The sequence below is a fragment of the Strongylocentrotus purpuratus genome, unplaced genomic scaffold (assembly GCF_000002235.5).
Source record: "Strongylocentrotus purpuratus isolate Spur 01 unplaced genomic scaffold, Spur_5.0 spur5_scaffold_2, whole genome shotgun sequence".
Taxonomy (NCBI): domain Eukaryota; kingdom Metazoa; phylum Echinodermata; class Echinoidea; order Camarodonta; family Strongylocentrotidae; genus Strongylocentrotus; species Strongylocentrotus purpuratus.
The window spans coordinates 8,809,488-8,836,716 of record NW_022145605.1 but is presented as its reverse complement, the minus strand read 5'-3'; the positions used below and the strand labels follow the sequence as shown (position 1 = coordinate 8,836,716).

The 27,229-nt window shown below is 37.8% G+C and overlaps 1 protein-coding gene and 1 long non-coding RNA gene across 2 annotated transcripts; both read right to left on the bottom strand.

Annotated features, from left to right (window-relative positions):
- On the bottom strand, positions 1-27,229 carry LOC589721 (inversin). Its single transcript, XM_030991586.1, has 20 exons — positions 26,835-27,229; positions 17,814-18,024; positions 16,972-17,138; positions 15,795-15,968; positions 14,583-14,648; positions 14,160-14,264; positions 13,161-13,271; positions 12,543-12,725; positions 11,027-11,192; positions 10,247-10,302; positions 9,303-9,402; positions 8,828-8,879; positions 7,817-7,994; positions 6,789-7,013; positions 4,674-4,768; positions 3,685-4,158; positions 2,452-2,693; positions 1,919-2,008; positions 1,000-1,137; positions 1-600 (listed from the first exon to the last, which is right to left on the bottom strand). The coding sequence occupies exons 1-20, from the start codon at positions 26,892-26,894 to the stop codon at positions 524-526; spliced, it is 2,970 nt and encodes a 989-aa protein (XP_030847446.1). The 5' UTR covers positions 26,895-27,229; the 3' UTR covers positions 1-523.
- LOC115926643 lies at positions 21,585-24,872 on the bottom strand. The gene is made up of 3 exons (XR_004065185.1): positions 24,701-24,872; positions 23,304-23,459; positions 21,585-22,807 (listed from the first exon to the last, which is right to left on the bottom strand). It is a non-coding gene; the product is annotated as an uncharacterized LOC115926643 (long non-coding RNA).

Genomic DNA, 27,229 nt, shown 5'->3' with positions numbered 1-27,229 from the left:
TGTTGTTGAAGTGAAGAAAAAAAAATTAATGATCCAATACATGCTGTCCTGCAACATTTTGCTCTACGGTTTATTTCATCAAGCTCAGAATTGAGTTCGTATAAGGGGTTGACTTAGTTTGCAGGCACAAACCCTGGTCAGTCGTAAAAGAGAGTCTGCACTATAAGACTACCATAGGCCATGTACTATAGCTGCTCCTGACACAACCAGTAGGTAGCTGGGCTAGGCTTCTCTCAAGGCACAATGATTTTTTTGATACAGTGTCAAATTAGGGTCTGTGCTTGCAGACTAGGGTTGACTGTGCAGCAATTGTTGCAAGTGTCATACAACAATCTATCAAGCAATATTGTAAACACGAGTAAAAGTACCTGAGGGCAGTACAGGAGCATCAACACTTCATCTACAAGTAGCACTGCATAACATTGTTTAGTCATACAGGTAATGGCCATGGCAAGCGTCTCTTTGGCCTAGACATTCCCATTGGATAATGCATGAAGGCCTTATGTATCACTGTCTAAACTATTCAGTCGTTCAGATTGTAGGAATAGGGTGCACCACTTTGGCCAAGATTACCATGTGATTGGCACAAGAAGGCTTCATCTGTACCAAATGTAAGAAATAGAAAAGTATGACAGTTCCGCTGTGACATATATGTACATAATACTTTGCTAAACCATATAAGGTGATGGCTTGGCCACTGAACATGGTTTTCAGTTGGTCATCATACACTACCCATAGCTAAAGACTCTCATGGATAATCTAAAGCCATTGTCTGGTCATATTGACCATTCCAGACAGCCCTCTACAGGGTGATATGGTCCAAGCCGCTGTATGTGATCTTACAAAATATTCAAACAATCATCATCATCATCGTCATCACCATCATCATCTGACATCATCATCATCATCATCATCATCATCATCATCGTCATCATCGTCATCATCGTCATCATCATCATCGTCATCATCATCAAACCCTTTTCTACTCTACCTACTCACCTGCTTCATCTAAAGCCATTGATCGGTCATGTTGACCATTCCCGACAGCCCTCTGCAAGGTGATGTGGTCCAAGCCACTGGACATGGTCTTATGGTGGTCAGGCATATACTGCTCCACGGCAAAGTTGTAGGACATAGCTGAGGTGAAAAAATAGCAATGAAATGAAATGGTGAAATTCAGTTTCATATAACTGCAGTCTGTTTTAAAGCCCGTCTACACGAGTTTATCCAGGAGGGATTGGGCCTTCCTGAAAGGGCACTGACAGGTGGTTTTCTCATCAAATCAACTCTCAGTTAACATAAGAAAAAGGAGATCATGGGAGACCAACGGTCACCAATTAGACATTGTTTGCTACATAGAGGGCACAAGTAGCTATAAGTAGTGCAGTGGGGCTTTAAGACCAAATTTCTTTTTCAATTTATACACTTATAAAATTTAGACAGAAATGTAGATCAACAAGTCACTGCGAGCATTTCCTCCAATGTCCTTTGTTGAATGATTACAACTGAGGGCAAAAGCTGATATTCATGAGGATGGGGGAAGACATCAACCCTTGACAATTATATGTATCTCAATCAGTAATTGACCCATTGAGGACAATTACCATTGAGACAACTGAGCCAAATACTCTATAGAATTATTAAGGGATGGGGGGGGGGGGGGGGGGTAATCACTTTGGGGAATAGTTTTCTGAAGAGGCACATGTATATAATTGTTGATAGTTTGTCCACAGGGGGTAGTTATCCAGATAGTTAATCATCTGATAACATGATCAACTCTTCTAAGATCATCATGAGCTTATTGATGTATAACTTGCAGATATCGAGGAAGGGGGAAGGTGAAGGTGAAGAGGGCAATACTACAAATCACAACATTGTGATCCTTTCTAAGATCACATTTTACCTTTAGATGTCTTACCTGCAGGTGAAGGAATGTACTTCATGTAATCTGGGCGATTCTTTCTCTCCAGTGGACCAGGGAACCACTCTTTTGCCTCTGTGGTACTTCCTAAATAATAAAAATGGTAAAAACAAAGATGATAATTTTTTTGATGGTGTAAAGGCAAAAGATACATTTTGAAAGATTCCTCATTGTTATTAATCTCCTTCTTCCTCCTCCTTCTTCTTCTTCTTCTCCTCCTTCTTCTTCCTCCTCCTCCTCCTTCTTTGTCTTCTTCTTCCTCCTCCTTTTTCTCCATCTCCTTCTCTTCCTCGTTCTTCTTCTTCTTCTTCTTCTTCTTCTTCTTCTCCTTCTTTCTTTGTCTTCTTCTTCTTCTCCTCCTCCGCCTTCATCTCCCCTCCGCCTTCATCATGATCCTCCTCCTCCTCCTTTTTCCTCTATCTCTTCCTTCTCTTTCTCCTCCTCCACCTCATCATTGTCATCACCATCATCGTGATCACCCTCTTTATCACCATCACTTCTATTATGACGATCACTCTCAAAGTCCTTACCATATATTTTCTGGAGAGTCAGTTGCTGTCTAAGAGCCATGATCTCTGGATCATAGGTGTGGACAAGAGCCTTGTTACCCCCCAGCGCTTTGAGAAGCTTGCGACGGTAAAAGCGCCGCCAAGCGAGCTGGATGGTACAGGCCGCTATCTGACGCTCCCACACATCCTCGTCCTTTCTCAACAACCGCCTGAGCTGCACCGCATGGACAGTGTGCATCATCTTGGTGTTGCATTGTCTGTAGCTGAATATACAGATTAAAATAGCATTATTAACAAAGATTGCAACAACAACAACAGACTATAGATATCGCAATAAAATAAACTTTGAGCATCAGTTTTTAGTTGCATTGTTTGTAACGTTATAAACAGATTATAACAGCAGTATTAACAGAGATTGCAAATAAATAAACTACACAAATTTATAAACTGTGTGCAACATCTTGATAAAATCTTATCAGTAGATGAGTTTGAAGATTACTATAGAAATTAACGTTAAGAGCATTGTTGTGTTACTATATGATCAACACCAAAAGTGCATGAAGCGATGGCCGGAAGAAGACCAGAATAAAGCACTTTCAAGATTGCCACTTCTTCATAAACATTGTCTGCAATGAGCTCTTATTTATCTGTCCATTTGATCGTTCAACATGTATCATCTTGATAATGTATTGCATGTAGCCAGAAATTACAACAGAGATTATAATATACAAATTATGTGTGTCATCTTGGTAATTACTATCATCACAATCATCATCATCACATTCATTATCATCATCATCATCATCATCATCATCACCATCACCACCACCACCATCATCATCATCACCAGCATCACTATCATCACCATCACCATCTCATGATCATCACCATCATCATCATCTCATGATCATCATCATCATCATCTTTATCATCACCATCAGCAACACCACCATCATCATCCTCCTCATCCTCATCATCATCATCATCATCATCACCATCATCAACATCATCATCATCATCATCATCATCATCATCACCACCACCACCCCCATCATCATCACCATCATCAGCAGCATCATCAGCATCATCAGCATCATCAGCATCATCAGCATCATCATCATCATCATCATATCATCATCATATCATCATCATCATCATATCATCATCATCATATCATCATCATCATATCATCATCATCTCATCATCATCATCACCACCCCCATCTTCATCATCATCCTCATTTTCCATACTCACTTTCTCCACTTGTTTTGAATGACGGTAGCAGCTCTGTTCTTTCTCCTCATGTCGGCTAACCTCAGCCTCTCCTTGCTCACCACCTTCCTTCTCTCATTCAGGATCCTCAGCTGGCCTTCCTCATCCCCCGCCTCCTCCAGTGAGACCGAACACAGGTTACTGCTCCCTAGCAACGGTGGTCCTATCTTCATGGCAACGCCCATCTTCTCTCTATCCTCATCTCTGGAGAGCGTTTCACTCGATGGAGCAAAACCCTCCGACAAATTCATGGATGCATCAACAGCACTGTTGTTGTTATTGTTGGTATTAGCATTCTCTTGAGTCCATCCGTTCTCTTGGAGTTGGGTTCGATCTTTCGGAGGCGGGAGCATCTCTTGATTCGTTGACGTTGAGATGCGGTCCTGACTATGGGAGTTCAATGGTGTGGAGGAGGAATCAGGGTTATCGCCCTTTTTGCTCTGCTCCTCACGTTTTCTAAAAAGAGAGATATCATTGGACATATGTTTTTAAGTAAAATTTCAAGTAAAATAACAACCTAATGAAATGGGATATCTTTGAAAGATTGTAGACGAGCTTGTAGACAAATGTCGACGAGCTTGTGCAGAGATTTTCCAAATTCCAAACTTCACTTTTTCTCTCATTTTTCATTGAATTCGTCTCAAGCTTTCATACCCAATACCCTGATCATTCAGAATTTATTCAAATCAACTTGAATGTGGATGTGGACTCCCATTTTCAGGAGTGCTGGGTATCCTTTTAAACCTTTTCATTTGGTTGGCTGGTTTGACCTGACTGCTATAAAGAAAGCACTTGTATGCTTATAAGTAAGCAACCAGGGGAATGACGGCCTTAAGTCCTCTCTGAGGGACTTGGTAATAAGGATTAATTGTTTACCCCATTGACTTGGTTTCGAACCAAGGCCCTTCAGCCATTACACCTTGAAAGATGTTGCTTAGTATAATTGTTAAAACATGATGTTGTATTCTTACTTGGCTGCTGCATCTTTTCTCAGCTGTTCATGTTTCATTAACAGCTTCTTCCTCTCAACAAAGGTCTTGCGAACACAGAAACCTCGGAAACGACACTGTAAAGAAAGGAAGAACATCAAACAATGGTTAGGAGATCAAGGCACCATTATGAATGCTTAAATAAACAGCTGGTTTAATACCATTAAATTCCCTCAATGTATGCACAAAATATATTCCTTTTTTTATAGTTTTTATTTCAACACAAAATTCAATTGTTCACAATCAAATGTTTAATTTGGAAAGCAAATTACGTACAACTTATAAAGTATTATATACCTCACTTAAGAAATCCAGCCATTTGATTGGTCGAAATTGCAGTCATGGTTTTAACCATTCCCGTAAATAAACGAAAAATGCCACACCCATGTAATAGTTCCAGAATAAATCGGTAAAATCCCGCCAAAATTCCAGTTACCAGGAAAATAGTTCAGTCTTGGTGAAATACCCATAGGTTCACATGTTAAAAATGGTTTGAGCGATCAAGGATACCGTACATATGCGAAGAATTGGTCGGTATTTTTAACACAGCAATCTCGATCGTACTGAATTCCAAACAAGGCAAAAATGGCTGAAGAAACTCTCTCAAGATTTCAACTTCTTGATGATGATCAAATGCAAGACTTGCTGACAGCAAGAACACCAAAAAGAGTACGTGAAATTCTCCATAAATTTTTTTTCAAAATAGATCTAGTAGGCCTAGATCTAGATTCTAGTAGAGTCTAGTAGGCCTAGTGCTAAAATCCTTCCTGTAGAGATAGCACACATCCCTATGCATTTGCCATTGCTCACTCATGCTAAATTGGTCAATGTTTTAATTACCAGAGATTTAAACTAATATTGCTCGTGATCCTGAAGGTGATACTCAATAAGTGAGGTGTCATATGAAAGCGCAGGTTTTTCTCCATAGTCCCCACAGGGCCAGCCCACCCCCAAAATTGTAAAATATCTTGCTTAGACTAGAATCTAGATCTAGTCTACTCTCAAACATACACTCATAAAAAACAACCGTGCAGATAAACTAGAGAAAGGCCAAGGGTGGTGTCATAAGACTCTTTGGCATATAAAAGTATTAATGACTGCTTTAATATTCAACAAATAGTTGTTTTTATACGCTCTCGGGAAGGTTATAATTGGGCTATTGCCATCGGCATGCCTCGGGCAATAGCACAATTGTAATCTTCCCTGGCTTGAGCGTATAAAAACAACTATTTCTCTCAAAGCAGTCATTAATACTATACTAATTACCTATACACATACAGCATAGGAAAGAGAAAAACAACAATAATATCATCAAATGGTAATTACCATGAAAATCCCATATATACAGTGACCACTTTCAATGTTCCTCTTGAAAGGAAGAGAGTTGCACAACCTGTCTCAGTGATCTAACTGTATACAGTGGCCTTATTTCCCAAAGAGACAGGTTTGGCAGTGCAGTAAAACCTCCTTGAACAAACATAGGAAGATCACCTGTCTATAAAGACCACATCTTCATTTACCCTTGAGAACATTGCTTCTTGCTGAAATGTGTGATAAAGTAACCTGTCTATGATAATGGTTCTTTTGGTCTCTCTCGAGTTGTCTTTATACACAGGTTGAATACCGTAAGTCTCAGTGTATAAGACGCACCCCTATTTTTAAAATTTTGTTTAATAATTTTTTTTGCCGAATCTGTCGGCAGCAAGCCAGGTCCGTGTTCAAAAACTTTCATTAATTTCATGAAGGCGCAGATTTGTGCTTGTGAACTTGTCACAAATAAGAGTAACAATGTCGTTTTGAAAACTTAAGATGACAGACAAATTTTCCTTTAAGTCCAAACAGAAATCTAGACATACAGGTAGTGTTGTTCTACTAGTTTCTGAGGTGAGTCAACACACCGATTACTGAGCTGGGAGACATTGCCAGGCATAGTGCTAAGTGGAGGGGCATAAAACGAAACTTAAAACTTTTTTTGTTGGTTTCTACCTGTGTATAAGATGCAACCCTGACTTTCAATTTTTGTTGGCGGTAAAAAAAGTGCATCTTATACACAGAGTCTCTGAGAGATTTACGGTACATGCTATCACTCTGCTTTACCTGTATTCGAGTGGCAGCCATGTCCCTGATACCGGTGATAGAGAGAGCGCCCTGTTCCACCATGTACTGCGATACCTCATGGTGGTCGTTGAGGAGGGTGTAGTCAAGGGGTGTGAAGCGGTCCTCTGTCAGCTCCATGTGATTAGGGAAAGCCCCATGATCTAGTAATAACCTGGTAGCATCTAGGTATCCTGTACTACACGCCCAGTGAAGAGCCGTCATCCCCTGTGAAAACAATAAAAACAAAAAGATATATACAGTTCATATATAGAGACACCAGCGGAAGATTCCTGTTGTGATCTGATCTTGAGTTGATTCGCCATGTTCAATAAACCTGTTGACCACTGAATTCTCTCATTCCCATAAACTTAACACAGAAATCCCCCAGTTCCTGTAGACATTACCTTATGACTTTTGCCATCTGACCTGATGAATCAAATCTCTAGATTCAGTTCACCTATTCATGCTTATACCTACTTCATCCAAATTTGCTAAAAGTGCTTCAATGGTTCTCTAGTTAAATCAGTCCCCCCCCCCCCCCCCCCAACACCAACAACAAAACAAAAAGTGGGGAAAGCAAACAAATGATGGGGGACAAAGCAATAAAAAAAAAAGCCCCAGCACCAGTGATTTAGCATAGGTCCAGCCTTCAAAGGTACACTGGCATCATGGGGAGGGAGGGGGAAAAGAGGGAAGGGGCAATGGTTTTTATTCAATAAATGAAATGTGATTTAAGATGAGAGGCTGTGAAAGGAGGTCCAATAATCTTTCCCTATTCCCCCCCCCCCCTCCTTTTCCTTATCTTCTATTCTCTCCATTGGTCTTTCCTACTGTTATTTCTTTCTTCCACTTGACAGGGCCCAAAGCCCTCCCTTCCCTTTTTCCCCCTTTTCCCTCCATTTTTCTTTCCTTTTTTCAGTCTATGTCCTCTCATACTGCCTCCCCCCCCCCCCCAGCAGCTACACCACTGTGCAGCATCACCATGGTGATATGGCATAGTTACATTTGTGAGAAGACTGTAACCTCACCTCATTATCCTGTAGATTAGGGTCTGCGCCATGCTCCAGGAGTAGGGTCATACAGCGGATAAATCCCCCGTAAGCAGCGCACTGGAGAGGGGTACGGCCTGCATTGTCCTGGACATTGGGACTGATGTCATGGGTCATGAGGTGGTAACAGACACAGGTGTGGCCTCCCAAAGCAGCCCTGTTGAGGAAATTCAGAACAAAAATGAGAATAAGTATCAATAAGTTGTGGCGTGCGCATGTATTCCAGCTAACAATGGAAGATACAAACTGATTCAGCCGAGGACGCAGGTTCGAAACTTAATTCCTAGCTTCATCCCTGGACCTGCCACTATATCTAACCCTGGCCTTAACTCTAACCCAACCTAAAACTCAATTGGAAACCCAGCACTAACCCTATTTTTTCCTAGACAAAATAAAGCCTAAAGCAATCGTTACAGGAGCAGATGTTTGATCACCTACAGAGCGACAACTTGAATAAATCTGTAGTCTAACTTAAAAGGTACGATAACTTTGTTCAACTTAAATTTACCTAAAATCCTAAATTTGATACATATACAAATTAAATTTTTAAAATATGCACTGCTTATTAGAGGTCCAAATGATACAAATAATATCAGATTTTAATAATGAGATAAATAATATTCTGTTTTTGTATAATGCATATCATTTTGTGATATAATGTCTCTATGCACTTTCAAAAAGCTTATTGGATATTCTTATCCAAGCTTTAGCTCGAGCAACTGTATCACTCAGTGCATTCAAAGAATAAATCCTACCAAATACCAAATTGCTACACCTACACGTAGGTCGAGTGTGGCAAATGTGGATGTTGCCAAAGGACGTATTGCTGCAACAGGGATTCCAACCCTGTACCTTGTGGTTCAGTCAGGTGACATATCCACTACACCCCAACACCCCTAGACTGTGTCATATTAGGACACATAAATGGTATTCCCAACTGACTGTAAGTTTGACATTAAAAAGGGTCCACGTCTAGTTCCTTATACTTACCAGTGAAGTGGAGATCTGCCTTCTTGGTCTACTACCTTGACTTGAGCTCCACCTGTAAAATGTGAAGAATGTTACAATCAGTTGAGAACAACTTGCAATTGGACTGCTTCTCATCATTCTTCTTAGGCTAATGCTTTAAATTTTTGTCTACATTCATCTCACTCTCTCTCTCTCTCTCTCTCTCTCTCTTTCTACATCCCTTAATCTTTCCCTTTCTTACTGTAGCCAAGTATTTAGACATTGGATTCCATGTGCACATGCACCGTTCTACTGCAATCACATATATCGGTGCGTCGACTAGACCATTCCCTCGTGGCATTTGTGTTTATTGAGAGAGTTTTTGAACTTGCAATATCTCTCTACAGAGTTACTATTTGATGCTCATATCTTTAATATAGTAAAGTGACATCTGACCCATCACATACAGATCAATTTTTCTTCTGTTGATTAATAATCTTTTAATGACTGTGAATACCTTTGGCTAATGTCTTCATGACCTCTGTATGACCCATTTCGGCTGCTCTGAAGAGAGGTGTGTGTTTGGTCTGATCCACTACATCAACTGCTGCACCGTGCTATACAATAGGAACAAATCAGCCAATAGTTCAGTACACTCAAACATGACAGCTACCTGTACAGAAAGTCCACCAGTCTATAAAGACATTTTTTTATTTACCTTGAACAGTGGTTCTCATTTAAACGTGCATCAAAATGAACTATAGTCCAATGGCTTCTATTGGTAAATCAATAATGATAAATCAAAATTGATTTCAGCAACTGTCCACCAAAAAAAGTATATTCTAATCTCAATTGCGTTAACTTCATCACATAGATCACTTGAAGTGAGTTTGTCTTTAAAGACAAACTGCACATAAAGAATGTTTTCTCATCTCTTTTGAGCCGTCTTTATACAAAGGTATTACTGTACTTGGAACAAACATGGAATTTAATAAATGAAGATACAAATACAGCAAAACATGGGAGAAAGATGGATTTTAGGTAAAGTATCATGTGGAAGGTTCATTAACTACATGTTTCACCAAGAAACACTAACCTAGTAGGAAAACAGAAGCTGTGGCCTTTGAAGACAGGTAGTTACTCTGTTGTCACTACTGCATGTTTGACTGTATTGTCATTGGTATATTCATACATGTACACATAATTGAAAGATTGTATATATATAGAGTAAAAGTTAATATGGATTAATGAATTGCCGAATTTCACAAGTGATTGAGATTTCCAAACGATTTAACACTACAAAACATGTTAAAGGCAAACACAGGGTTATTCACATTTGCAAATTTCATTGCACTAAAATAGCAAGTGTTAACAATTTTAACAGCTAACCATCACAATACAAAATGGAAACATCTCCAAATCATCTGGTTTTTAGAAGAAATATTGGATAACTGGACTTACCTGCAAAAGAACTTCCACCGTACTTGCATGCCCTGACATAGCTGCAGCATGAAGAGCTGATAAAATAATTTTAAAAATGTACAAAAATATTGAAATTAGGAGAATTCTTACCAAATATGAAGGGAATCAAACATGTTTTCTTTCATTTAGGGGCAATTTATAATCCCAAAGGATGTTACTGATACAATGCAATGTGTCAGGCAATAGTTATTTTCCTGTTAACGTTGAGAAAACCGATACATCTGTTTCTTTGTCATCTTTTCTTTTTTAATGTTAATGGAACCGTAGGTCACAGAGGAAAAAATTAATATTATCCTAAATATATTATACTTAAAAGCTTAGTCAAAAGTAGTGGGATGTGAATATTTTCCCATAAAGAAGTAGGAATAAATGTTGAAAATCATAGTTTTATTGCAAAAAGGTACATGTAGAACCCTGATATTAGAATATATTTTTACCCATCTTACCTCAATTAGGCAAAATACATTTGAACCTATCTATGTAGGCCACTCAAGGGAAACACAAAAAGTGGCCACTGTAAACTAGTGACCTTTACAGGCAGATTTCTGCAACACACATTTCTTTCTCAAGGGAGACAAAATACATGGCCACTAAGACAGGTTTGACTGCGGTACAAAAACATGCCTCAAAACAATTCCAAATTACACTTTACGATGTACCTACATTATAAGCAATCTACCTGTTAACTTCGGGGACACACTTCATTAAGTTTAATACCATACAAGGTTGGTACAACAAATTTCTGTCCAATATACCAACCTGTTGCGCCAGTTTTATCAGTAGCGTTGATATCCTGCTTGTATCTCATCATGACCTCTATGACCCCGTCGGCTCCCTTCCCAGCAGCCCACATGAGGGCTGACCTTCCTTCCAGGTCAGGCTCGTCTGTGATTCCTTCTCTCTGGAGAAACACCTCCACAGTCTCCTGTATTAAAGTAGACAGAATTATAGCCAGCTGAGACTAGTTGAATTTTATATGAATCTCATATAAAGAAACATTGTATAAACAATCATTATATAGTGGAAGGGGCATACATACTGGACAACATCATGTACAGAAACGTTATATAAAGAAACTAGTTTTGAAATGGTAAGGTGATATGACAAATACCAGTCATCAGTGAGCGCTCATGATAAGCCATCCCCAGATACCCAATATTTCTATAATACGTCATTCCGACAAGAGCAGGACCCTGATTCTTCATTAAGTTTTTGTTCAAAACAATGCTCAAACATCCATTTAGTCACACAAACTTTGGTTATACAGTCGTTTCTCTAAACAATGTTCAGACTAGAAACATTTAATCACTTAAATGTATCGTAAAGCTATACAATGAGTTCAGGTGGTCTGAACATGGGGCTTAGGTTCACCTTGCTGTGAGTCAGAAAAAAGGAAATGCAGATTCAACCTTAAATATTGTTGCATTCAGTACATATAGAATTATATACAAATATGTTTTTGAGTGCATTTGTTAATATACACTGTACTCAGTTTAAAGATGTAGTTGAGTTCTGGTCATGCGATTGCATTGTGAAAGAAACGGTGTGGAATCAACCAGAAATGGTTGATCATCTAGCATATAAGAATTTGAGTGTATTGCAAGGTTCTGGAATCATCAAAATGATAAGAAATTTGGCCAAGTCTTGGTAAAATTACAAACACTGTACACAGAAAGAAGTATATGGGACTACATGAACACGTGGCGTAAAAATCCTACCCCCGAGTTTTACGATATTACATGAAATATTTAGAATATGAAGGCATTTGAAGAGCCATGCTTTTCAGGGAACATGTCTTATCTGATGTTCTTCCACACTTGCATAATAAGAATGATAACGCTCACAAATTATTTTTCACCTCTTCACAGAACTCAACCTTCTCTTTAAGTGGCAATCAGATTATGAGAGAGACTTGTCAAAGTCATTATTTTGATAATTGTGACTTAACCGAGTGCAGTGCACATCGCAATTGCACAAACACCATTGATATGAATGTATCCTATTGAAGCACACATCCAAATCATGAGTAACCAATCATGAGTGATGCAAAAATGCAAAGGCGTTAATTTTTGTGCAAAGACAACAAGAAAAATGACTTTATAAATTCTTGCAGCTTGTATGTTTTACCACTACAATACGTTCATCTGTTTACAAAATATTGAGATGATACATAATCATATTTTCATTTTGATGTAAATTTTGGGTAAACTTTGCAAAAATAATTGTACCGCAAAAATTATTTCATTTTAAGATCTATGTCAGAATATTGATTTACCGTATGATTATTCTGTGCTGCATAGTGTAAGGGCGTGGCACCATTGGAGTCCGAGCAGCTGTAGTTAGCATTCTTGTCCAGAAGCATGTTGACCATATGGGTGTGGCCTAGGACCGCCGCCCAGTGGAGCGGGGTGCGGAACATGTTGTCCAGGACGGAGATGTTGCACTTGACCAGTGGGGTCTGGGTTCACAGGACGAATGGTCAGAAAAGTTTTAGGCGGACACATACTATGCGATCACAACAATTTTAAGATGATGCTATACTAGCGGTTTCATTGAACAAAATTTAAAATACTAATAATAAGGAACAATCTTATGGGAGTAATAATGAGTGTTTTATGGCATATTTTTACAACACCTATGATATACTTCCTGAAATTTTCAGGAGCACAAATGACAAATCCATAACCATGCACATACTACTTAGTTTGGAGGTAGAAGGGCATTCAATGATATACTTTTAACATAGAGTTAACCCCCTTCTGTCTCTGAACAGACAATATCTTTATATATGATACAATATTAAATGTTTCGTCTGACAATATAGGTAACTATACTCAATACAGCAGACTACTTTCTTCAATGATTTCAACTTCATACTTCACGACATACATACCTGAAAATCGACTAGGCGTTGGACTATGGCAGCGTTGCCGTTAGCGACTGCCAGATGGAGTGCCGTCCTCCCCTCGTAGTCCTGCCAGTTGACCACGCTCGGTTCAGTTTCCTACAAGATTATTGAATGGTATTGGAAACACTAAAGCCGCGTTCAGATATGATGTGGCAAAAGAAATGGGTTTATATTTTAATGACGACATGTAAAATCCTTCACACTTCTCTATCATATAACATAGAGCTTAATGAATATGCGCAGGACCATTGTTGCGCGCTACTGCCATTAATTTACACACAAAAATTAAGCCTTTATTTGCGGCAGTTTAATGCATCACATGTACGAACCCAAGTGTTGTTGGTACATTTCATTTATCGCATTGGATCTAATTGTCTACATGTACATGATGTCCATATCTGTCCATCTACAGTAAACAAAGCAAAGAGAGGGCAATAGAAGATGCAAAGAAGAAACAAAGTGGCTTCAAGCCCCTGCTGCAGTGCCACTGTCATTTGCATTAACATTTTCCACTCTCCACCCAGATAAATTAAATGGGTTATGAACAAACAAAAATCCTTGAGTGCCTCATCACCTCATCATTGCAACTTGACTAAATTTGGGCTATTAATATGATTCAGTGCTGTGTATCAACAGAAAAGGTTATTTTATCAATCTAGCTATAATTCCCATTTGTGTACAACTGAAAAAAAAATTAAACTGGTGATAAATTTTTCTGGATACAAATTTTGAAAAAAAATGGAATCTCTATTCAGAAATAAAGAACACTTTGTCACACTTAGAGCTGAATCGATTGAAAATACTTGTCAATTTTTTAATTAATTCATATATCTTTTGGAACATCAAAATTCAAGATCATATTCTATTAAAATAATAAATTTATGACATTTAGTGTGCAGACGGCACTTTCACTCCCAAAACCCTAATAGCCATTCAAGGCAGATTTGGCCCTATAGTGTCAAGTTTACCGGACCACATTCTTACCAGTATGTGCTGAACGGTGTTAATAGCTGTGGGGGAATCCCCCGCGTTTGCTGCCCAGTGGAGTGGGGTCTTCCCATCAGTGTCTGGTATACCAATGTTAGAGCTCTGAAAAGAAGCGAAATAAGCCAGTTTATAAATACCGGCTCACCCAAATTCAAGATCATACCTACCATCCTCTGTAATTTGAAGTTACATGAACATTTAGGCATTAGGAAACTTAGGCTTTCCACTTCATGGTTGAAACTCTTTCAATTATGTAATTGACTTAATTCATATATTTTTCATGTATTCAACAAATTGTATATAAATAGCAGTCATACAAACATCTGCGCAAGGAGAAAATTCAGTTTTGTTCACCCACATGATTGAATACCATGGAAATAAAACATGAAAAAGCGAGATTTTAAATAAGATATGACTTACATGTTTTACAAGCATTCTGACGGCTTCCTCATTCCCATAGGATGCGCTCCAATGCAGAGCAGTTCTCTGTGAATAGAAGCAACAAAAAACACTGATGTTAAGGAGAACGTTGAGTTCTGGGAAGAGGTGAAAAATAATTTTTTAGCGTTATCATTGTTATTATGCAAGTGTGGAAGAACATCAGATTAATAATGTTCCCTGAAAAGCATGGCTCTTCAAATGCCTTAATATTCTAAATATGGCATATAACAGCATAAAAATTGGGAAGGATTTTTACGCCACATGTTGGTGTAGTCCCATGTACATCTGTCTGTCTACAGAGCTTGTAACTTTACCAAGACTGGGCCAAATTTCTTATCATTTTGATGATTCCAGAATCTTGCAGTACACACAATACTTATATGCTAGATAATCAACCTTTTCTGATCGATTCCACAATGTTTCTTTCACAATGCAATCGCCCGACCAGAACACAACTTTATCTTAAAATTCCTATTTCAATACATATTCATCCCAGAAGATGCTCAAGGCACTCGTAAAGTTCCACGATAACCCTGGCTTTGGCCAAGCTGCCGTAAGCCTCTGAAAGCATTCAAGGAATTACTTCCTATTCAGCTACTACACCTGGGTTGAGAGTGGCAAAAGTAGATTGATGTCTTGCCAGAGGACTTTACTAATTTGCAGGCACAAACCCTTGCTGGTCATAATGTGCAAAATAGTGTCTAAAATGGGAGACTATGGAGACTGCACCCCCGTAGGCCCAACACTAGAGCTGATGAGACAATGACAGATTTGGGCTAGGCTCAAGGCTTTGTAGAATTGTGTTTTAGTTTCAGTGCAAAATGGAATCTGGGTGATATGACATTTGCTCCTGCAACAGCTACTCCAGGTTTTATTTCATCAAAAGTATAGGGTTAGGGTTGTAATAAGGTTTTAGGTTAGGTTTAGGTTTAGGTTAAGGATCAAGGTTCAGTTTTATGTTAGGTATAGGGTTAGGTATAGGGTTAGGTATATTGGGTACAGGGTTGAAATTTTATTTATAATGGAGGAAATTTCCATGGAGCAATTGCCGCAGGAGTATGTATCGTATAACTAGAGTCTATGCTTGCAGACCGAGACATTGGTGAAGTAGCAGGGACTTGAAACCCCTTCCCTTGTGTTTAATACACAGGCTTAGAAATAATCAGATCGATATGTCTCAGGCTTAACTACCTTTGAATTATCTTGCTCGTCCACTTCTCCTGGCAAGAGTTGTTTCATGATGAGCGCAAGGCATCTGGTATCTTTGTGTCTGGTGGCAAAATGAAGACACGTCTGTCCCTCATTGTCCTTCTCTCTCCAATAGGCTCCCTTTGAGACCAGCAGCTTGCACAGACGAAACACTCCCTACAAACACCAACAAAAAATAAAAATGATAATAATATTTTCTTGTATAGCACCTATCACATTGTGATATACAAGATGTGAGTTGGTCTAGCGGCACGTTCACTTAGCCAGCTCTCTGTCTTCGCCTACAAACTGGCTCAGGCGACCCAGGTCTGAAACCGAGTCACGTCTTTCGGCTGGTGACTTATAAAGGTTGGTCCCTAGACATAAATAATCATATCTGATTGATTTTTTAATTTTTGTACTGTAAATTCCCAATTACACACACACACACACATACACGTGAAACGTCTCTACGTGCTCCCAAAGAATTTTGGACATTATTATCTTGGCTCTATAGCTCCAGCAACTGAAGCACTCGGAGCATTCAGGAATAAATCCTATCTGATACACAGTTACTACACCTTGGATAAGTGTGAAAAATGCAAATTATTGTCTTGCCAGAAGATATTAGTTCCGAAACAGGGAATCAAACCCTGTACTTTATGATCTACATTCCAATGACTCATTGACTAGACCATAATACCTCTACCAAATTGTTAATATGAAACTAGGGGCCATGGTCATTTATAGTTGATCTGTTCCTTTTCCATGCACCCTGGTCATGAGTCAACTCCTTTCATTGAAATTGCAACTATCTTCGCTGTATATTGTGACTTGAATAAGTTGATTATTTGATATAATAGGAAAAGCTGGACCACTTGTCCAAAAGATAACATTTTCCACTTCAATTGAATACTGTTTCACATCAAACTGTGTACTGAAGGAACCTGTACATAAAGACCACCTGCCTTAGGTCCCTCGGAGAGGACCTGAAGCCATTGATTGCTTACTAACAAACATTTAAGCTTTCTTAGCAGTCAGGTAAAATAACCACCACTAATGACAGCTTTTCTGGTGTCCCTTGAGTGATCTTTATGTAAAGGTTTTTCTATAAATAATATTAATCTTAATAATACCATATTGACTCTTGACAACTATCTGGTGAGAAGCCTGGACCTACCTTGTAAGTAGCCCAGTGCAGAGCTGTTCTTCCACCATTATCTTTGGCGTCTACATTGGCACCTTTCTTGATCAGGACCTCAGCGCAGTCCAGCCGGTCAGCAAGCACAGCAAACATGAGAGGTGTCCGGCCAAACTGGTCCGCCTGGTCAACTTCTTTGGGGTAAGCTACCAAAATGAAAACAACAATGATTAGCAAAATGATAGAGTAACTAGTTTATGTACAAGTCTGGTCAATGAATTTGGGATAGTTAACCTATGGAATTATGATAATCATATTATGATAATCATACAACAAAATATAACTATTTATAGAATAGCCAACTTCTTTAGGATTTGCTACTTATAATGGAACAGAAACATTCAGCTCCTGACAAACAATGATTACCAAAAATATTTCAGTATACCTGATGTATCAAAGGAAAATTATACTTTGAATGCGTATTATGTTCATCATTCCTTGGTACTCAGGCATGTACTAAACTCAAAATAGCCGATAATTTGGACATGCCCAGTAAGTTTTGAAAGGATCGAGGTTTAATTTTAACTTTTAAGTACCGGTAGTTGCTTGATGATTACAAGACATCATGTACATTTCTATCATTAGATATGCTGCAACAGAGTAAGTTTGCCATTCTTTATTCATGTGACATCTGGTAAAAAAATATGAAAACTTTATAAGTTAAATCCAAGTGCATAAGGACATAAAAAAAAACCTCTACCGGTACTCAAAGACAAAGTAGAGCCATATTTGCTCAAAATCATGGAAATAAATCTGTTAAAAAACTTTTCTGTGATTATAAATATCATAATTTTTGCATGAAAATCTCCAGTATGACATACTTTTGAGAAGCTTTTGTAGAGCTGTTTTCTGGCCATTGACTGCTGCAGCATGTATCTGTGTGGTGGGCGATGCCTCTCTCTGGAGGGACGTCTTGGAATCCAGTACCCCGCCTCCACGCCCATGGGAGAGGACCTGCCCCTTAACATCAGGGATTGACTTGACTCCTGATGCTACTTGTAATGGGGCCACCTCTGCGTTGTGTCTTTTCATCTGCAAATTAAAAGAATGAAATATATACATAAGTGAAAGTTCATTGTTTATTGAAAAGTTAATCAGTGTTTGCATAAATTTCCAATTTAGGTATTTTTCTCTTTTCTTGTTTTAAACCATATTCAGCACTTAACACTCACAGGCATTTGGTCATCACGCGCCACAATTTCTGAACAGGGAAAAAAAAACATAATTCAAAATCTTAACAGGGGGCCCCTGCATGCATACATGTACAGACCCTGAAAATCATAACTTGGATGCATCTCAAGACAAGAATTAGCCTGGATCCCTGCCAAACTAAGAATGTACATCTGCTATAGTACTGCAGCCCAGGTCGAAAATCCCATAGAAACCATTAGAGAAAACCAGTACAGATTTTTAATGGTTTCTACTGGTCAATTCTCTACTGGTTTCAATATGGAAAGTGGCGCTTTTTCCATTAAAAACCAGTAGAAAAAAATCGTACTGGAACCAGCAGAAGACCAGTAGAAGACCAGTAGAAGACCAGTAGAAGACCAGTAGAACAACCTAACGGAACCATTAGGAGACCAGTAGGAATCCCAACTGGAACCATTAGGAGACCAGTAGGAAACAAGTAGAAATCCCCACTGGAACCAGTAGGAGACCAGTAGGAATCGATACAAAACCATTAGGAGACCAGTAGAAAAGAAGTGCTGGAACCATTAGACCAGTAAAAAAGAAGTCCTGGAACCATTAGGAGACCAGTAGGAATCCGTACAGAAACCATTAGGGGACCAGTAGAAGACCAGTAGAAAACCCTAATGGAACCATTAGGAGACCAGTAGGAATCCCAACTGGGACCATTAGGAGACCAGTAGGAATCCGTACAGAAACCATTAGGGGACCAGTAGAAGACCAGTAGAAAACTCTAATGGAACCATTAGGTGACCAGTAGGAATCCCAACTGGGACCATTTGGAGACCAGTGGAAAACAAGTAGGAATCCCCAATTGAACCATAGCATTGGTTACATTACATGGTTGACATTGTTTTGATCAGTTGAAATTATACTACCTCAATGCACTTCCAACACAGTACTCTTCACAAAATCTGCCAGCCCTTGTTTGTTTTTTGTTTTTACTTTGAAAGAGCATGCTGGTCTGCAAAGAAGACACGAAAATGACAAGAGCTGGCATGAAGTTCGCTTCCAACACAATTAACCATTTTCTTGAGGTTCAGCCACTTCTCTCGCAAACATCTGTTAACAAAAGACATCACAATCCTGTTGGTTCATCTTTATCATATTTAACACTTAACAGTGTATCCTTTTATTATCTGTCAGAATATCATACATCATATAGTGATTACAATTACATGAACGTTTAACAGCTTAAATAAAAAAAGGATTTTTTTTTTTTACACATTTCAACAACAAAAGAAGACACAAAAAAAAACTGTTAAATTGTCTAATTATTGTCTAAAAGTTATGGCCAGTTTTAACAGAGAGAAATCAATCTTGAAAATTTGGAGTAGATGTTTAAAAGAGTAGGTTTGGCAATTTACAAGTTTTCTTACGGTAAGCATCATGAGTAGAAACAATGAGCATGCATTTTTGATGAGAAATTTCTTTTGTAATTTTCCACCATAGAGAATAAGTTCATTTGCACAAATTTAAGTACTTTATTCATGCATTTCAATTTGGAGAATAATTCACAAATGATAACTCAAAGCATGATTTTTACCTGTAGATTGTCAAAGTATATGTAAAGGATTGATATAAAGTTGCAGCAATTGGAAATGAAATATTGTGTACTACATAATATAAGCCTACTACATTCACAAGCAAAAGAAAATCATTCATGGCCTTATTATTTTGACAAGTGATGTGATATTATGGTAACTAAAGAGTGTGCTGTTCATCAATAAATGTAACTTGATAGTACAGTGTATTATGACAAATTTCATCCTGACATTTGATAAACAAATGAAATATGGTCCATATTTTAAAAGGTTTGAATTTAGAAATGAAATAGATTTCATAATTACGAAAAATAAATAGGGTGCGTAATTCTAGAATCGAAAAAGGGGCGTTAATAACAATATTAAAATAGGGTTAATATTTCCGCAAATGAAATGGTATTATTTTGAATATAAAATAGGATTCATTATATTGACGGTTCGTAATTCCAAAAAGGATAAAGGGTTCTATTTGCATTTTCAGAATAATAAACTTTTGGAAGTATATTGAGCCCTATTTAATTTTCGGAATTATGAACCATATCCCTTACCAAAGAAAACTGCTTAATAAGCCTTCGATAAGCCTTCGCTAAGCCTTCACAAAGCCTTCAAAGACTTCATAAGCCTTCGAAGGCTTGTTTTAGTCTTCGACTGCTTATTAGTTTGCGAGAGCTAAGCCTTCAAAGACTTTCATATAAGCAGTCAAAAAATGTTGACTGCTTATTAAGCAGTCAGTAGAAAATAAGCCTTCAAGATAAGCAGTCGCTGAAAATAAGCCTTCAAAGATAAGCAGTCACTTTTAAAGAAGACCGCGAAGGCCTTCATTTTCCAAATGTGTGCTGCCATCTAGTGGTAGAAGGCGAATAGGCCAACCGGTAATTTTCAAATTCAAATCTTCACTGAGACTCTGAGCTGAGCTGAACGGCGCATATTTCAATCATTACTTTGCAATTTCGCCAGATTTGTCTTCCTGTAAAACCCACAGTATAGGGAATAAGGGGTAGATTATTTACACCAGGAAAGAAGAATTTTGAGAGTATTCTAGAGCAAGAATTTAACAAAATGAGAAAGGATCGAATTTTGTTACCAAGATTACAGTCCCACACAAGCACTCTTGTGTTGGAGAAATACGATCAACTTTGCTTTGCACTGGACTGCTAGCTGCTGGAGCTACTTTAAACATCTTCATTTTGTCCAGAAGGTGAGTAATACAATTACACAATACAAAATTGAGTTTGCTTTCTGTACAGATTAGGAAATTGCATGGTCATTGATTTTGTAAATACTTGTTCACAAATATATTTGAGCAAATTAGCGCAGCTGCAGTTGATGACGGAAGGTTTAGGTAGGCAGTCGAAGGTTTGTACCCAGTGGACAACGCTCGAAGGTTTAGGGGATAAGCAGTCGACAACGAAGGTTTAGGTGATTCAACGACGAAGGTATAAGCAGTCAATGATGAAGGCTTAGCTAATTTGCATATTAACTTGGCTGTGGGAAGGCCTATGGACTGCTTATAAGCCTTCGAAGGCTTAGGAAGGTTTAAACACGACTGCTTATATAGAGCTTCATTATAAGCAGTCGACTGCTTATTTAGAGCTTCATTATAAGCAGTCGACTGCTTATTTAGAGCTTCATTATAAGCAGTCGACTGCTTATTTAGAGCTTCATTATAAGCAGTCGAAGCTAATTTGCATATTAACTTGGCTGTGGGAAGGCCTATCGACTGCTTACAAGCCTTCGAAGGCTTGCAGCAATACATTGACATGCATGTTGCAAATGAAGGCTTGCGACTGCTTATATCGACTGCTTGTGACTGCTTATGCGACTGCTTAGCGAAGGCCTTCAGTTCGGTAAGGGATTCCATTTTTGGAATTATGAATCCTAGTTCATTTTCAGAATTAAGAACCCTACTTCATTTGTAGAATTATGAATCCTTGAACATATAAAATTATGAACCCTCAGAAAACGACATAACAGTTCAAAGATTTCCCATTCATATGAATACATGTAGGCCATTGTCGTATTGTAATTATCAAATTTAATGAATAGGTCCTCGTTAAGTGCCTCATTACCAATTATTAAATTCACCTTTTACCAATAAATGTATTTAAATAGTCAGAATGCAAATTGAATACATTATGTGTTGCCCTACCTAACAACACATGTTTGCATTTCGCATTCCGACTATCGAAATACAATTATTCTTAACAGGTGAACGAAATAATTTGTTCCGCGGCACTTTGATTTGGTTTTATAACGAAAATTGCCTCATCACATTATGTTACATAGGGCTTACCCTTTACACTTTTTAAAGAGAAATCCAACCTTAACAGACAACTATACTTTTAAAAATACCACATTAAATCTGACACAAAATAAGGTGGTTATGGATTGTTGAAAGCTGTGATCACTAAACCTATGGGCATTTTAAATTGGCTGAATCGGTAATGTACGTCACTATGATGAGCTGCAGGACTACTTTCCCATTTATTTCAAGACACAATTTTTTTAATTTTTTGGCGGTTCACGTGCCATACCTTAACAAGTCTTAAGTGCTTAAGATTGGAATAGATTTGTATTGCATTTACCTCACTCAATTTTTCTCTATTACCAATTTATATAATTTGCCACAGGTTTTAGGAATTGACATTTCGATACGAAGGGGGTGGGGGTGAGCACGAGACTGATCTACTACATAAGCATTATGAAACAGGTCTACATCATAAATAGTAATAACAAATATACGCAAATACCAAGATCTTTTACCCAAAGGGTAAAAATGTAGGCCTACATGTATGTTTGTAAACCCTGTAATTCATCAAAATGGCAAGTGACATGAATGGGCATTTCAGTTCTACAGCTAAGCTATTCAGGTTCGTGGCTATAACTCACCCCCCCCCCCCCCCCATCTCTCTCTCTCTCCCTCTCTCTGTATCTCTATAATGAAGGGGAAAGTAACCTCTGTGTGTGTAGACCTCATTTTGGAAATATTCCTCTTCAGCTGGGACTCATGGTTTAGATTTTGGGTGGAATCTCCTGTATAATGCAAGTTCTGCTTGATCCAGGGTACATGCACGCAAAGAATTCTAATGCATCAATAGAGCAAAAAGAAAGGAAAACAAGTTAAGAAAAACGTTTATACATTTTAAAACTAGAATGTAAACAATGAATTAAATAATAAATTCTGTCTGAAAAGTACTAAATAAAATAATCTCTCATTGCTTACAAACATAATATAAACATGCCTTTGCATTTTAAAAGTTTGTTGGCAATGCAAACATGATTCAGGATTTGTTTGTAAATAATTATCAATACAATTCTAGTTTGGTGATAAAAGAAGAATCAAAGCTCCATTGCTGAGGAGGGAAAAGAACACTGTTCGAAACTCACAAAATATGGTCGGTTATTGCAACATACCTGCAGGTTTTAGTGATCTGAAATTAATTGAATTATATATATATATGAAACTCATTTTATTCGAATGAAATGAATAATTCTTGATGTCTAATTAATCAGTGTCATGATCATGGAAGAATGAAAAATATATGTACAGAAATAATACAAGTACATCTGCCCAATTACCGATAAAGGCTTCAACTGTGTCATGAGGCTGCTACGCTGCTGAATGCTGATCCAGAAGGTTGAGAGAAAGTAGCATTTTCTGCATGGTCTCACGTCAATATACTGTTGCCACAATGTGTTTGAATCCACTGTTTGGCGAAAGATGTCAACAGATGCCTACAATTAATAAGAAAATAAATAAAGTTAAAACAAATTGAACGGTTGACGCACGTGCAACACACATGCATGTAGGCCTACTTAATCTTCTTACTTCGTACAGCCTGTGGGTAAAGAATTTTGTTTACCATTTACGGTTCTAGCTGTTTATTTTCAGATAAGGGCTTCTGTATATATTGTGCGAACACACCATAAATAGATTAAAGCCCCCTCCCCCGCTTGTCTCGAAATTAGGGTGCGTTGAGAACGGAGTACCGCCTTAACACACCCTTTCGGGATAAGCACGGGGGGTGAGTTATAGCCACGAACCTGAATAGCTGAATGTAAGGTGCGTTGACTAGTGCGTTGGGTGCGAAAGGGTGCGTTGACTAGTGTTTTAAATCAGTAGTTTAAAACAGAATTTAAGGAATATAAATCTTAAGTCGTTTAAATTGAAATACATGTAATCAAAATTTAAAAAGACGAGAAAATTATATAACATTAAAACTACTGTAGTCTTGCAGATCAGGCATTTATGCTTCTCATGCAGCACTTTATTTATTTTAAAAAAGAATAAAGCACTCAATTCTCAAAATTGACATGGTTTACAGCAGAGTTAAAGTGACTCGGTAACATTGCCTCAGATTCTGAAACAAAATCCTGGATTAAGCTCATGCTGCAATCATAATTATAGGCCTAAACCTTTAGGTCAGTAAAAAATCCCATGACGTTTAATACAAGCCAATCGCCTGTCTGATTATCAAGATTATGATTGGAATTCGAAATTTCAAAAAACCATTTTCCCCAACGGTTTTATAACACTACAGTCTATTGGAAAAATGAGTATGGTAAAACCGGTCACTCAAAAGTCAAAGATTTTTACTTTTTGAGGCACTTCATCATTCATGATCATTTTGAAGCGAAAATTTTCAGGGCTTCAATATTACACCATATCACTGACACTGCATGATACGTAGGGCCATGCATCTCAGATTTAACATTGTTAAACGATGCCTTTAAAGCCATGTGTAGGTGAATGCTGGACTACTAGGTGAATGCACAAACTTTGCTTTGAATGATGATTCCATCAAGATCTAACATGAAAATAGATAGATGGGACAATACAATACATTTCTCATCTTGGCGGCAGGCGTTGAAAGCACTCCTACTTCTACTAGTTCACAATCATACATTACTACGTTTCAAAACAGAAAACAGTTACTGCACATATTGCAAATAAATTAGGTAAATCTAAAACTTACCCATATTGAAGAATAGCAGGGGAAAACAAAGTAATAAAAGGATTTTTCTCTGCTCTGGCTCCTGTAGCTGTTGATAGGAATGGCTGTCTTGCTGTCTTGTGTGTGTCTCATACGGCATGCATGGCAGCTGGCTGGTTGTACGCACACACTGCATGCCTTGACACACAGTACAGTGCTACAGTGTAGCACAGAGGATGCCATGCTGTATGTACCCGTTCAAAAAAGGCGGGAGTCGCATTTGCATTTGGGGGTTTTGGGGCTTGTAGTCTTGATCAATATTGCAGACCTTATAGGGCAAGTCAAGATGTTGCACGATCTGTAAAATAAAACTATTAATATAATGACTAATGCAATTTGAGAGTTTTTCACCCCTAGCTGTTTTGGGCTTAAATTAAAAAAAAAAAAAGTTAGATTGATCAAGAGGCGGTGCTAGAATGATCATATACTGGTTTCTAATATTAATTTTGTTTCAACTGGTTTCAGAACCACTGAGCTCGATATATCTGCTGGTTTGTAAAGGTTTCTAATGGTTTGACTTAGAATGTGCACCCATGTTAAAACCATTAGATCTATTGGATTCTACTGGTCTTCAAAACCATTAGGCTCTATTGGTTTGTTAAAGTTTCTAATGGTTTGACTTAGAATGTTTACACCCATGTTAAAACCATTAGATCTATTGGATTCTACTGGTCTTCAAAACCATTAGGCTCTACTGGTTTGTAAAGGTTTATATTATGGTTTGACTTAGGATTTTTTCACCCATGTTCAAACCATTAGATCTTCCTGGTTTCTATTGGTTTCTACGGGTCTTCAAAACCATTAGGCTCTACTGGTTTGTAAAGGTTTCTAATGGTTTGACTTAGGATTTTTTCACTCATGTTCAAACCATTAGATCTTAATGGTTTCTATGGTTTCTACGGGTCTTCAAAACCATTAGGCTCTACTGGTTTGTTAAGGTTTCTAATGGTTTGACTTAGGATTTTTTCACTCATGTTCAAACCATTAGATCTTAATGGTTTCTATTGGTTTCTACTGGTCTTCAAAACCATTAGGCTCTACTGGTTTGTTAAGGTTTCTAATGGTTTGACTTAGGATTTTTTCACCCATGTTCAAACCATTAGATCTTCCTGGTTTCTATTGCTTTCTACGGGTCTTCAAAACCATTAGGCTCTACTTGTTTGTAAAGATTTCTAATGGTTTGACTTAGGATTTTTTCACTCATGTTCAAACCATTAGATCTTAATGGTTTCTATTGGTTTCTACTGGTCTTCAAAACCATTAGGCTCTACTGGTTTGTTAAGGTTTCTAATGGTTTGACTTATGATTTTTTTCACTCATGTTCAAACCATTAGATCTTAATGGTTTCTATTGGTTTCAACTGGTTTTTAAAACCATTAGGCTCTACTGGTTTGTTAAGGATTCTAATGGTTTGACTTAAGATTTTTACACCCATGTTCAAACCATTACATCTTACTGGTTTCTATTGGTTTCTACTGGTCTTCAAACCATTAGAGTCTACTGGTTTGTAAAGGTTTATACTGGTTTTACTTCACAGTTCCTCCTGAAACCATTATGACTCTACTGGTTTCTGGAAAACCAGTATAACCATTAGAATGTCTCTACTGGTTTCTACTGGTTTCTACTGGAATTTCGACCTGGGAGAGTTACTCAAATGAGTATTTCCATTGTATGCAAGGTGCATGTATATAGATTCAATCAAATTCAAATGTATTGATTAGAATCCAAACATAGAGGATAGTTCTCAATTTTCTTTGGACAAAGGGAAGCAATGACATGTAGTTGTTGCATATATAGACCCCCCCCCCCCCCCCACAAGAAACAAAACAAACAAAAAAGGGACCATAGGGGAAAAATGCTCTGAAATAAAGGGGTGGTCAATACCTCCAATTTCAATAATTGTGTAAATGTATGCAAACATTGAATATAGCTCTAATGAAATACAGTTCTTCATTTAGTTGTCAAGTAATACAAAATTAATTCCTGGTACAAAAGAAGAGTTTGTAATGATGTTCACATTCTCCAAAACAAACTTTTAAACTTGATATATAGTATACATACTACATATCACATATATGCTTGACAAAAAAAAAACTGAGAGAGAACACATACTCACATTACCAGATGTCTTTACAAAACATGAAAACATTTTGAGCAAGTTTTCAGAAGCAGGCATAAACTAAATTTATGTATATTTACTCTCAACTTATTTTTTCTTTAAAAAAACATCTGCTCAGAATAAAGGCTCCTCTCTCTCTCTCTCCTTCAAAGAACTAAACACAAAAGGCAAGCCAGCTCCTTGGCATGAATATGTTAGTCCAAGAAGCAAATGCAGATCATACAACAACCTAAGGTAGAGAATGACTTACTGTATGATCTACAGATGGCAACCACTAGTACTTATTGAGGATTCATTTGTTTGCAAGAGTTCTTTCCTTTGAAACTCTAAAGCTGTTTTGTAGGTAGACAAAGGGGTCTATTGTCCCTGCAGGCTAGTCAATGATTCATGCT